The 13,515-nt window shown below is 45.1% G+C and overlaps 2 protein-coding genes across 2 annotated transcripts in view; one reads left to right on the top strand and one right to left on the bottom strand.

Annotated features, from left to right (window-relative positions):
• Positions 1 to 490: 490 nt before the first annotated feature.
• On the top strand, positions 491 to 7,295 carry TBP (TATA-box binding protein). Its single transcript, XM_026053404.1, has 7 exons — positions 491 to 729; positions 1,382 to 1,722; positions 2,822 to 2,909; positions 4,510 to 4,601; positions 5,478 to 5,645; positions 5,903 to 5,997; positions 6,697 to 7,295. Exons 1-7 carry the CDS (start codon positions 676 to 678, stop codon positions 6,774 to 6,776), a joined length of 918 nt encoding a protein of 305 aa, XP_025909189.1. The 5' UTR covers positions 491 to 675; the 3' UTR covers positions 6,777 to 7,295.
• A 410-nt stretch (positions 7,296 to 7,705) lies between these two features.
• The window catches only part of PDCD2 (programmed cell death 2), a 6,676-nt gene continuing 866 nt past the window's right edge, over positions 7,706 to 13,515 (bottom strand). The window contains exons 2-5 of the mRNA XM_026053380.1: positions 12,725 to 12,910; positions 11,466 to 11,581; positions 10,484 to 10,600; positions 7,706 to 9,713 (exon numbers count right to left, since the gene is read on the bottom strand). Coding sequence (XP_025909165.1) covers positions 9,534 to 9,713; positions 10,484 to 10,600; positions 11,466 to 11,581; positions 12,725 to 12,910 — 599 coding nt within the window. The 3' untranslated portion in view covers positions 7,706 to 9,533. The remainder of the gene's footprint in view (positions 9,714 to 10,483; positions 10,601 to 11,465; positions 11,582 to 12,724; positions 12,911 to 13,515) is intronic.

A 13,515-nucleotide genomic window follows, 5' to 3' on the forward strand; every position in this document is an offset into this window, starting at 1 on the left:
CAAGATACAACTCTTAAATTGCCCATGTCCGTTGTTTGCTCCTTTAGCACCACAATGGAGGCAGAGGTTAATTCATGTTTAAAACRTACAAAACGTGAGTGTGCGTTGCACAAGCGCACCCTAAACTGGCTTTCAGTTTTCTTTCTTTCGTTTTTTCTTTCTTTCTTGTAAAGCGCCTGCCGCTACTGGTTGAAACATGTYAGTGCTTTGTTTTACACGAGGAAATGGGTGAAGGTTTCCTACTTCTGATTTTCTGATTAGACTAGCAATTTTATGTTTTTTTTTTCTATAGGAAAAAAATGAGCAAACACAAACAGTTGGAAGCACCAGTCTCTTATTTATTTATGAGGTACATATATATATATATATATACACACACACACACACACACACACACACAGCACAGGTACATGGATAACATAGCAGCTGCTAAGTTTGCATTTGTTTGTATCTTATTATCACAATACTGCTTTTTCTTTCCAGGTTTTTATTAGTATTTTAAGCTGTCAACACAAGTTTCCCTGGAGCAGATGTTTTCCTAACGCCGTGAGCTTGGCTGAAAAGCAACTTTGCTGGAATGCTTTAAAGGGTTAAAACCCTCTAGGGTTTGCCAGTAATTGTAATTAGTTGATTGAAGGAAATATTTCTGGCATCACCAAAGAAATAGCTGGGATCATGGATCAGAACAACAGCTTGCCACCGTATGCTCAAGGCTTAGCCTCCCCTCAGGTAAAAGTGGAAGACTTCACATGCACTTGTCATCTGAATTTCTTTGTGAAAGTGTCTCTTTCTTGGATGTTATCTCTACAGTTTTTGTGCTTGCAGATCTGAAAAAGCATAGATACAGAATAATATCAGTGTAAAACCACATGTACAAGCTGCACCATGAACGTGTRTATGCAGAGTTTTAAGAAATGTGCAAGTATATGGGATTTTCTTGAGCTGAAACATGAGTGAGTAGTTAGAAATATTAATGTGGGGAGTTGAGCATGAAACCATTTAAGTTGGACCCGTTATATAGTCTCCAGTGCACTCTGACTCTGGTGTGAATACACTTGGTGTCATGCCTAGTGGCTTCGTTCAAACAATTGCAGTTAAGAACTGTGGGCCAGGACAGAGTCTGTGTGTGTGTGTGAGGAATGCACGAGTGCTCCTGGCTGCTGGAGAGCAGTGACAGCTGGTGAGATCAGTAGAGGGAGGGTTTCATTTTAAGCAAGAACTGTGTTTTTAGGGGCTTTTTGCTTTTAGCGAATCACCGTGCCTCTGCTCTGATATGATCAAATGACCGAGGTGATTTATTCATAGRCTCCTTGAGGCAGTGAGTTTTCTCTGGCACCCCAAGCGGAGCGGGTGCTTTATTTYGTGCCGCCTTTCCCGGCAGGGCGCKATGACTCCGGGCATCCCGATCTTTAGCCCCATGATGCCGTACGGCACGGGCCTGACGCCGCAGCCCGTGCAGAGCACCAACAGCCTGTCCCTCCTGGAGGAGCAGCAGCGGCAGCAGCAGCAGCAGCAGCAGCAGCAAGCGGCGCAGCAGTCCACGTCTCAGCAGGGCGCGCAGGGCACGGCCGGCCAGGCGCCCCAGCTCTTCCACTCACAGACTCTCACCACGGCCCCCCTGCCCGGAACCACCCCGCTCTACCCCTCTCCCATGACGCCCATGACTCCCATAACTCCTGCGACGCCGGCGTCGGAGAGCTCCGGCATTGTGCCCCAGCTGCAGTGAGTGCCACGCGTCCAGGGCCGGTTTCTCCCTGCTCAGTAGCCCTCGAGGAAGCCACAGCCCTGGCAGGAGCTGGGCTCCATGCCTGTGCAGGAGGCAGGGTCCTCAGAATTCGTTAATGGCTCTCCTTTAACATATGAGTATTCTTCTTAAGCTGAGTTTCTGTTACTAAGATGGTAATTGAAGCAGCTTTTCAGTGATTTGTAAAATACCCTTTATTTAAATGCACAAGTGCAGGATGTCATATAGGTCAGAGCAGAGTTTGACCTTTAGTGCTAATTCTAGGTATTAAACTGAATACATGAGCTAACATAGCTGAAAAGAAGCTGAAAAGGTAGAGGGGAAGAAACTGTAGCAGCTAGAGCTGCAAGTGACCTTAATAATCCACACTCTGTTTTCTGGTTCTTTACCATGGCTGTGTGATTGGGGAAAACCACCAGAACTAGGGTTCTAGGGTCAATTATCAAAATATTTTCAGTGAGCTTTAGCTATAGGGAGACCCGTGTGTCAAATTAGGGAAGGCCTAAAGACAATCAGACTGCTGAATTCTGCAGTGAAAGAGTCATTCCTATTCTTTTTTCTGCTAAGGACCTTTAGGTTGTAGAGTTTTCTTAGAAAATGATTTTCCAAGGATCTTAAGTTTCCTAGAGACCATATTTGTATCACATAGCAATGGGTCTTGCTTGTCGAGTCATTCCTGTGTAGTCCTGCACCCCTCAGAATACTGACTTTCTTCCCCTTTGAAGAGCATAGCAAGGGAAATTTCAGATAATGTTAGTGCTGCCTCTTTTTTTCCCCCCTGTTCCCAGCAACACCCCCGACTGTGATGAGGATTCTCAAGAGTTTCTCTTGCCAAACGGAAGTAGGGATTTGTCTCATGAGGCACTTTCCGTAATAGCTGACAGAGCAGGAGGGATTGGCCATTGTGCTTTGGGAACAAAGGCTCTAAGAAAGGTGTACAACCTGAGCCAAAAGACTGCTCGGTGTAGCACTTGGATAAAACAAATTAGTCATGGTTAAAAGTATGGAGAAAGCCTCTATTTTTAAAATTTATCTATCTTCTTTATTAATTAATACATTTCTCTGAACTGTCTGCAGGAATATTGTGTCCACAGTTAATCTTGGTTGCAAACTYGACCTAAAAACGATTGCGCTTCGTGCCCGAAACGCTGAATATAACCCCAAGGTAAGAGAAGAATTTCATCCTCTAGCAGATATGACAAAGGCGGAGGTTTTGAGTGTCATATGCCATCATAGCTAGATTGAAAAAACATCCTCCTATGAATGCAGTTGTGTACTGGTGCTTAAAAGAGACCTTTAATAACCTTAGACTATTCTTCAAATTAATAGGAAGCAGAAAGAACATAATGTGTTAATGAAGAAGCCAACCGACAGTGTAATACGTAGGTACCGTGTTTGGATGCAGAGCTCAGCTCAGCTGCTGCTCACATCAACATGTTATCTGTGGTCACACAGTTCATACCAGCCTGGGATGCCTGATGTGATCTACCCCCTAAAAAGGGAATTTGGCTGCTGCCGGAGCCCCGGTTGTTTTGGGGCTCYCACTGCCGGGCTGCTCCCCTGGGCATCTAGTGGCTGCAGCGCAGGGCCTGGCGCTGAGACTCTGCATAATTGAATTGGCTTGCTGTGTGAAGGCTTTCGTTTTCTTTGGGTGTATGATGATTTTTTCTTGTTTTATTTAGTTTTAATAATGCAGGATCTTGCTACAGTTTATCTGAACTGAGCTCTCAAATGRTTAAAGGCCTGTGTGCAGGTGTATGTAAGAAATAATTGTACTGTACCATGAAGTTTATATCAACGTTATATAATGGAATGTGAGTGAGATTGAGTGCAGGCAAAAAAAAGTCTGTTGTGGTAATCCTTAAGTTATGGAATAGATGGCTCTGTAAAGCCTGTAGGCTGGAATGATGGACATGAAATGTTGTTTTCCACAGCAGGGGGAGAGGAGGATTATGTAATGCACGCCTGACTTGTAGTCAGTACGCTTAGCTCTTGGGAAGATGTTGCTCGAGTGTCTCACTTGAGCCAGAGCTTGACGAGCGTGTTGTTAGGTAGCCCACGTTACTGTCAGAATTATGTCAGCAGGAGAGCTGTGGGGCTGCACGATGAACTGGGCTAGGTTAAATATAACAGGCAAACAGGGCTGYGCGTGTGTATACACTCAGTTTTTAGCATCTCTCGCTTTTACTGAGTTTGAGAATACTTGTAAGTGCAGGTAGAGGTGCTTAAAATGGAAAAAAATAAAGCAAATTGGGCTGCTGCGTTTTACTGTGGTAGTTCAGGTGGATTCCTTTTCCAACGAACGTGGCTTCTGAGTGTGAGTTCCAGATGTTCTGATAGCAGTGTTCTAACGCTGCCCAGTTATTTAAGATACAGAGCAGATCATAAGGTGTTTGCGTGTACTCTTCCCTCCTGCTTCTAACAAAACAAATGCCAGGACGTGGGGAGGAAAGCTTCTCTACGTGTTCGGCTTCTCTACGTTGCAGATATTAGCATTATTTCTATGGTGCTTGTAGGGTAGTGGGAAATGAGCKTAGTAAAATAGGAATGTAATGGAAAATACCCTTCATGCCTGCCTCTACCTCTAAGTGTGTGTATTTGACGCTACCTGAAATATTCCAGCCATGGAATGGCAGTCCAGTCATGGCATGATCCATTAAGTATGTTTGGATTTAGTGTTTCTATGAAATATTCTATCAAATGCTCYTGCAAATATACAGCTTTGCAGCAGTATGTCACTAATAGTTTCAACTTTCACATTTCAGCGTTTTGCTGCTGTGATCATGAGAATAAGAGAACCTCGCACTACTGCGCTTATATTCAGCTCTGGAAAAATGGTGTGCACGGGAGCAAAAAGGTACGCACGGCCTGGTGCAGGAACGCTGCTCCAGACTGTCCTCCTGCTGTGGCCTGGAGGTTTGGGAACACTGTTGTTTGTGCTCACGCTGCCTCCCAATTCCTTAGTTTGCTGGGAGATCCAAGCCTCTGGTCCCTGTAGTYTGATCTGTTCCTAACATGATCAGCGAAGCATTTTGAAAGCCGAGCACAAGCTTAACTGCAGCGGTCAGGAGAGAAGTTCTGCTTCTTGTTCCTTTCATGTGGATTCATTCAAGAATCCAAAAGGAACAGATTATCAAGCAGAGGTTATGAGGAATGAACAGAGCCATAGTGGAAGCAGTTTCTCTCCCTGRTGACTCTTAAAAGTTTTAATTATCTTGTGCTGCTGAAAACCAGCCAGAGTTTTTCAGCTGTTTACAAAACTGAAGCAAATGGAGTTCTGCCAAAGCCAGTAAGGCCGTGCAGTTGTGATAAACGCGGCTTTGAGAGCCTCAGCTCAACAAGGCAGGGGAGTTTCACAGCTTTTCTGTAGAAACCTGCATTTCCCAGCRGTAGTTCAAGGTTGTTCTACCCCAAAGAAAAAGTTTTGTCTTATTAGAGGGACTCGGGTAGATATTCTGAGAGCGTAAAGAGTGTAAATGATGCAGTTGTACCTTACTGTATAGACATGGATCTGTGTATATGTATGTAATATAGACAGTGATTACATTCAGGGTCTCAGGATCAAAATTAGAATACAAATCAGTGTTCGTTGTTAATCTTAAATGTAAAACTTGGTTTGTTCAGAGGTGCATTGGGGAGGGTCGTATTTTAACAGAGTTAAATATTTGTRGATAATGCAGTTTGTTTCAAGTAATACTAATGGAATAAAATGGATATTCTTTTCTTTCTTCAGTGAAGAGCAGTCCAGACTGGCAGCAAGGAAGTATGCTAGAGTGGTCCAGAAATTGGGTTTTCCAGCAAAATTTTTGGATTTTAAAATTCAGAACATGGTGGGGAGCTGTGATGTGAAATTTCCCATCAGATTAGAAGGTTTGGTGCTTACCCACCAGCAGTTCAGCAGGTAAATAAGGGTTTGCTTATGTTTCATTCTTGCTGTGTACTGGGTCAGCRAGAGGCTGACATCTGTTCCGACTGTCCCCTTGGACCAGAGGGAAATCAGCATCTTTGTTTCCATCACTGCCTGGTTATGTTGCTGATGTGAACCGCTCTGTTCTTGAAGCCTGTGTCTGCCCTGTGCCATCCTGTGGTGCCGCAGGTGACAGGGACACGCACCTGCTGGCGTGTTTATGCCATCGGTGTCGCTCTCTTCTCTTGCAGCTATGAGCCAGAGTTGTTTCCTGGCTTAATCTACAGAATGATCAAGCCGAGAATTGTTCTGCTTATTTTTGTTTCTGGAAAAGTGGTTTTAACTGGTAAGTCGACAGTATCTTATTCCAGTAGATGGGATTTAGACTGCGTTGCACAGAACACACGGTGGTATTCGAAGTGTGTGTCTTGCTGGTTGCTTTCCCCTAGGGGTGGCGGTGCTGGGGAGGGGCAGCTTGTGCAGTGCTCTGCGGATGAGAACCCAGAAGGCCAAGGACGTGTTTCTGTGCTCCAAGCCCCGCTTCTCTTCCCCTCTTGCAGAGTCTCACTTAGAAAACAGTGTGAGACTCCTGTAGAGCAGGAGCCAGTCCCTGCACCCTAGTGAGCGGCACATCTCTGTGCCCGCCTCCGTGTCCAGACGTTGTTCCCAGGGCTTGTGCTCTTAAAACAACCTCCACAGGCCAAAGGCCTTTCTTTGGAAACATCCTGTGGGGCCCTGCTGCAGAGCTGGGCCTCTGCAAGAACTTCTGCATGGGAACATCACACTGGCAAGTCCTGCATTCACACCAAGATACTAGCCAAGTTGAAATAAGCACAGTGGGAAGGCTGGGAATGCATGGTTTGTACAGAGTGTGTGGACRGTGTAGCAGTTACTAAAAACAGGGACTCATATAAATGTCTGTGTGTATATATATGTAAATGCATAGGATTTACATAAAGATGCAGCATTCAGGTAAGCACTGCAAATGCTAAAATTAAGCATCTGATACTGGAGAGAGGAGTAACGTCACTCCCTTTTCTTCTAGGTGCTAAAGTCCGAGCAGAAATCTATGAAGCATTTGAAAACATCTATCCTATTTTAAAGGGATTCAGAAAGACGACGTAACGGTTTCTACGAATTCCGGCGAGATTGGGGGTACATTTTGGGAGGTATTGCGTATGGCACAGCAGTAACAGGAGATGGACTGTCACGGAGACTGAACACCAGGACTTGGACTGTGTCCCAGTTAGTGCCTATTTCCCTGGTGCTCTAGGGGAATTGAATTATTGATTACTGAGTTACTGTGAGTTGCTTTACGGGACTGTTCCTGGAGCAGCCCCTCCAAGTTTTATTTATAATATAGCTTTTAAATAGTTTTAATGTCAGTTCTATTAATAAAAAACCTTTAAGTTGGTTTTGAAAGACAAATGCAACCATGTCACTCAGTGTATAAACCACTTAAATTGCCATGTATATATGTTTTAACTTCCTCCATAAAACCGTGGTTTTTATAATTTTCAGAACTTAAGTTTTTAAATTTTTTCAATTTTAGTTTTGGGTGCCAGACACATTCCCTATTTCCAGCGTTACGCAAGATAGAATTTATTAATGAAAATGGTTCACTGTACATATATAATATATATATACTTCCTCTTCTCCCCCACCCCTTCAGCCCCACATGTACAATAAATCCTGTTTATACAAGTATGGGAACTGTCTTAATGAATTTTAAAATAGTAGAGTGAAATACATGGAACATTTTTTATGTGATCCCGATTTGTTTGTTTTTTTTTTTCAGTAGCACGTGCACGGTTGTAACTGACTTTAGGGTCATTTAGGGTAGACCTTAGCAGTGTTCCGGCTTGCTTAGCAGCAGTCACATCCTTGGCAACATCTAGCTTGAATATTTCTAGGATCTTGAAGTAAAGGAGATTACAGTACCAGGAAGTTACTGTTTGAGTACGTATGGCTTCACCTTCAGCAGAGGCATTAATGTAAGTCATAAATAGCTGTGCCTGACTGAACCGGAAGAGGGGACTTCTGCTTTGCTTCTAGGATTTCTTTAAGTTGCTACCTTTGTGTTTTACAAACTATGACAGTCTCACTATATTAAGTGTTCCTGTAGAATGTCAAAGCCCTTACGGTCAGTCAGTATGTACATAATCTTCCCTTTGATCTGTGCTGGAAGCCTAAGAGCTTGGGAACTAAAAATAAATTGCTTTTTCTTTTTCCCCGTAGTGCATTTCCAGCAATAGCAACCTTTCTGTGACTTCCACATTCTTTCACCTTTCATCTAGAACTAACTCTATGTAACCATGGTCTCTTCAGCTTACAAAATTTGTGCTTTATCCCAGACCAGATGAAGCTATGGCTGCCTTTGCACCCTCTCTATTTGCAAACCCTGCCTGAACTTAGCTCCTCCAGTTGCCTTTACTCCCCTGCAGTGACATGCACAGTAGYGACTCTGGACTATTTAATTGGTCTTTTTAATTGGTTCCATTGATCTTACCAGAAAGGTGGTGTTTAATAATTTACCTTTGGCAGGACAAGTTCAAGATATCAAAGACGATGCAGTACTTAGGTGCTGCAGTAGTTTGTGCTGTTTGAGGCAGTGAACTTGGCACTAGTGTCTGGCCCTGCTGTTGTAGGACTCCAGATGGCAGCCAATGCAGTGGCAACCAACGATTTGCCAACTTTTGSAAACTTTGCCAGGAAATTTCTGAGCCTTAAGTTGCTGGAGGCTGGTTTTCATTAAAGTCAGCTGAGCTGTAGTAGAGCTACATATGTCTGCTAACTGCACTGTGTGTTAAAGACACCATTTTGGAAATTAAGTTTTAGGATGATGAGAGCTTGTGCGGCAGGCAGCCTCTGCCTGCTCCCTGCCTGCTCACATAATGGAAACAGTCATAAARCAAGAGTGGGCCTAAGGCTTATGTAAAATCAGCGCTGGAATCACTGGTGAGCAGGAATGAGCAGCGTAAGAGAATAAAGAACTGAAGTAAATAAATATTACACTGASACCAGAAAAAGAGCTTCATCTTTTCACGTAAGTATAGCTATAGCCAGAGGAACGGTTGAGCAGGCGGCCCAGTAACTTCAATGGTGTGGTTTTATTTTTCTCATGCCTCAGSCCTAGGGCAGACCAACACCAGAGCAGCCCCTGCAGAGGAGAGCTGGTTTTAAACTCCACCACTGGGGGCAGATGATTCAGCTTGAAAACATGCTGCTACTCMTAGTAAGCAACAACAACCATGTTTTGCTTTAACAGTCCTGGTTTAACGAGCATGTTCTGCTTTAACAGTCCTGGTCTTCTTCCAGAAGAAGACTGCTAAGACTTTATTCCTGTACATGTTCCGTCTGACTTGGGGGGGACCAATAACAATCTGGATGCTTTTAAATAGCACTGAGGCACAGGGTTCAGATTTAAGTTACATACTGAAAGACGGGGCACGCTGGGTTTGTTAGCTAGGACTGCCTTACACCTCCTGAACATGAGCACTTTGACCTTACAGTAATCTGCTTTSCCTGGAAATGAATGTTTGAGCAGCACAAAGCCAGACACCAGTTTGAGTTCCAAAAGCCCAGTCACTGACAAAGGACACTTGCAGCCATCCAAGAACGTTTCATCTTTATTTAAACRTTCAGACCTGCTGTATGAGGTGATGCAAGACTGGAGGTGAACTTTACCACAGTAAAAGCATCTGCTTTCAGTAGCAGCCTAAAGTAAAATGTTCCGCTGGGGCGCAGGAGAGCAGCTGCCAAGGTCCACTATTTTTCTTTCTTTTTAAATCACTCTTACAAGATACCAGTGTCACCAGTGCAGCTACCTGTTTGCAAGCGCACGGACACACCGAAACGAGGACTGGGTGCGGGTGCTTTAGCTCAGGAGCAGGGTGGAAGTTGGATGGAGGCCGCAGAGAAGTCCTGTTTCCATATGAACTCCTCGGCGTAGCCCCCGGCCTGGCTGCAGCTCTCGGCGCACGTGTACACGRCCAGCGTTCCCCAGTCCATGCTCTCGCCCAGCCTGTCCACCTGCAGGTGGTTCAGCAGCTGGGGCATAATCTGAAGGCAAAGGCAAAGGTTTAGGGACAGGCCACAACTGACTGCCCGCTCCTGACCAGTCTCCCTTCCCCTGCCTTTGCTCAGGGTCTCTCACACCCATGTGCAAAAGGTCAAAACTTATTTAATAACCTGGCTGTTATCCATATTTGGATTCTTTCAAGTGTTGTACTCAGTGCACAAGAAATCAAAAACATGGCTCTGCTTGTTTATTTAAGGAGCAACAAGTGGCCAGAGTAAAAGCACTCATCTATTTTAAAGCACTTGCCCATGGAAATTCCGTATGGCTAAGGATTGTCAGACTGAGAAGCAAATCTCTATTGGAACACATCTCTGCAATTATTTTGTGTGTGTGTGTGTGCTTATGACTTGGAAGTGTATTCCTTGCAAGGACGCTTCTAGCATTCAAAATTCTACACCTGGATACTTCCAGCTGGGCATATTTCCAATTCACGTCTTAAAATATTTTTCCTCTTCAGAAAAAAAAAAAAAAAAAAAACCCACACAATACCAGATTCCTATTACTTACAAGATGGTCCCATAGCCACAATGGCACCGTTTTATGGATCAGACAAATTATCAGCATTAAAACCTACTTTCTATATGTGAAAGTCCTACAAGAAAGAGCAGTTACACTAGCAAGCAGTTGTTATAGTCAAGTGTAGTTATTGTGTGATGATCTCACTCTAACTATATAAGCCAGTAGCTATAAAATTAGAACGTGTCATGTTTGTACTGCACTACCTCTATAATCATTAGATGAATGTACATACCTGGAATTCAAATATCCTTTTGGCACCGCATGAGCAATTTGGGATATCTTTTTCTTCAGGAATATTTTCACTTGACACCCAGAGGGGGCCTTCTCCTCCCCTGCAGTATCTAATAATCTGAAATGGAGCAGGAATCCAGGTTCTCAAGACTATCTTTTTTCACCTTGGTATAAAATGAGTATTTACTGACATACACAAAGCTGTAGTAAGGTGTGTAGCAGGTGAACATTTYCAGACATTCACACCCTCTGTTGTTTAGTTACTATCTAAATAGTTATATAGAAACTGGGGCAYTAACAAGAAGAGGACAGCGGTGGAAATCAGCTAGTATGTGGCTCACCAGAAGCAGGTGATGAACTTCGCCCAGGTAGARACCAAGATGAAGATCTGCTTTCTGAATGTGCACCCTAATCCCCGAGCTTCCAGGTATGAGGTCTCMTACCTGGAGGCAAGGATCTCCTTCCTCACCACTCTTGTAGATCTAGACCTCTATTTTCTCTGACTGTATTTTTTAAGCCTTTGGTGGTGGCAAAAGTGAGCCTTACAAAAGCCAGACTCACACATGCCAGATGATGACACCTGTGCCAGCCTCCTCCCACAGTGGGACTAACACGGCTCTTCTCTGCAGTTCTGCTGTGGAGAAGGAAAATGCAAGAAGGTGGCAGGAGAAGAGCAGTAATTCCTCTTTCTTTTGTGAGAGACACTTCACAGTAGAGCAGATGCTGCCCTTGGCTTTAATGCCCCTGTGCTGCTCATCCTGACCAATTTCTGTCCGAGTGAGATGAGAAGATGCTAAATTCTTACTTTATCATGGATCAAGTTCTGCATCCAAACAAGAGTGGTTAAATATGCTGGCTAAAGCGTGTGGAGGATGATGCAGCATCCCCACAGCCATTTCTAACTGCAGGTATGCGAGGCAGTGAAACAGGCCACAGACGCAGGCAAATGCCATGTGAAAACATGTAAGCTTTGCTCTTCTGACCTGCTCTGGTTCCACAGCTATTCGCTCCTTAAACTTCCGGAAGATCTTGTCRTCTTCAGTCTCATGTTTTGCCATTGCTTCCAATGTCTCTTCATCTAAGGAGGCCAGTGCTCCACCTAAGCAAGAGAAAGCCCACGAGCGATTACTGGCTAACACAGCAGGGGACTGCACCCCGAGAGGACCACCCGAGCTCTGCACGTGCCGGGGCATGTTCCCACCATGGAAAGGTGGCTCCGTTGCACCCTTGCCACAACCCATTCCCGCTCGCTTCCCTGGGGAGTTCCCAGGCAGCTGTCGAGCTCCCTAGGTGCCCGCTGGGAACCCAGCAGCTTTGCCTGGAGCACCCTGCGCTCCTCCACCCCGCCTCCATGCAATGCCTCTGTGCTGGGCAGCTGGAGACGCACGGTGGGTATTTTAAGGAAAGGGCCTACACTTCAACTGCTCGACCAATGTCTTCTCAAAGCAGCTTTCCTCCAGCACAGATGTTTGCTAAATATTTTTCCCAAAGCTTAATCAGATGAAGCCGAACCCRCTCAACTCAACCTCCTGCCCCAGCAGCGACCAGGCGCAGCCTGCAAGGGCCCTGCTTCTCTCRTTTGCTGGAGCACCAGCAAGGCAGCCCCCAAGGCAGCCCCGCAGCCCCCAAGGCTGCCCCCTGACCCCCGGGCACCCCCAGTGCTGCAGGGAGCTCTGCACAGAGCTGGCCCCGGGCTCAATCTGCTCATTGCTCAACCCACGGGCAAGGCAACCCGCTGAAYCCCACGCGGGCAAGGCCAGAGCTGCAGCGCTCGCTGCCTTGCCTTGCGGGAAGAGCAAGGGTCTGGTAAACCTGGTACTGGAGGTCTCCTAGTTCTTGTGGAGAGGAGGAGTAAATAACAGAGTACCTGCAAGTAACTGCACCAAGTGAAACCTACAGCATGGCAGGAGAATTCAGCAGTACCCATCTAGAGCAGTAAGTCAATGCCAGGAAGCTACAGTCAAGGTTCTACCCACTGCTCAGCAAGTCTCTCTGCAAAAGCAATTTCTATCTCAGGGTACATACATACAAATGACTTAGCAGCACATGTACAAGCAGCTACGGCRAACAGAGAAACCCTGTTTATGGAAGCTGAATTTTGCTGGTATCACGGACGACCACAGATGAGCCTCTCATAACAGGCAGGCTACAATGAACCCTTCAAAATAACACAGTATTTTATGTTCCACAGCCACAAGGCAGGCTGCACCAGGAACGTCAGACAACATTACGTATTTCTTACTTGCACTGTCCATATCTCGGAGTTCCTCCTGTTTGCCTGGGCTCTCTGAGGCATCTGCTGCTGCTGCTTCATCCTCAGGATCGATGCTGCTGTCGGAAGGAGATTCTGGTTCCTCAGGTTCTATCAAAATTTCATACTCTGGAAATAGGAATTCATTATGTTCTGGAATTGCATCGTCCAAATCATCTGCAAAAACAAAAAACAGGTACTATTTCACAATGTCATCCTGCCTTTACAATACAGCACAGACACTACAAGAACAAAAAGGATTCACATCACCGCTAAACGAGATCTGAGCTTACAGTGAAAGGGGGCAGAATTTGTTTTGGGCACAGCAGAAAACTGCAGTAGGTGACAAGTTACCCTCAACTTTCACGCATCCACATGACAGAGAACAGAGGGAATGGAGCTAAGAGATGCATTTTAAAAAAATAAAATGCAGTTTTACAACTCTGTAGWGAGCTCACCTTCTAACTAGTATACTCAAAGAAGGCAGGCATGCAACCAGTCTTATGCCTACACCACTCCTCCTATCTTTCCTTTTAATTTGTGAGAAAAGTTTTAAAAAACACATTATTCCATAAGAATGAAAGAGTAACTAAACACTATTAGTTACTATTAGTACTACTATTAGTACTAATAAACTAATAGTAAACACTATTATCACCCACSGCGCAGCCCTTTCAGCCTCCACAGTGCCTGCTCCGCGGCGGCTGACAAATAACGGCATTAACAAGAGCCTGCCGCGGGCCGGGGCACGGGGAGCAGCCCGTGTCGCTGCGGGCGCCGCG

Source organism: Nothoprocta perdicaria, unplaced genomic scaffold (genome assembly GCF_003342845.1).
Source record: "Nothoprocta perdicaria isolate Ctin4 unplaced genomic scaffold, notPer1 scaffold_99, whole genome shotgun sequence".
NCBI lineage: Eukaryota > Metazoa > Chordata > Aves > Tinamiformes > Tinamidae > Nothoprocta > Nothoprocta perdicaria.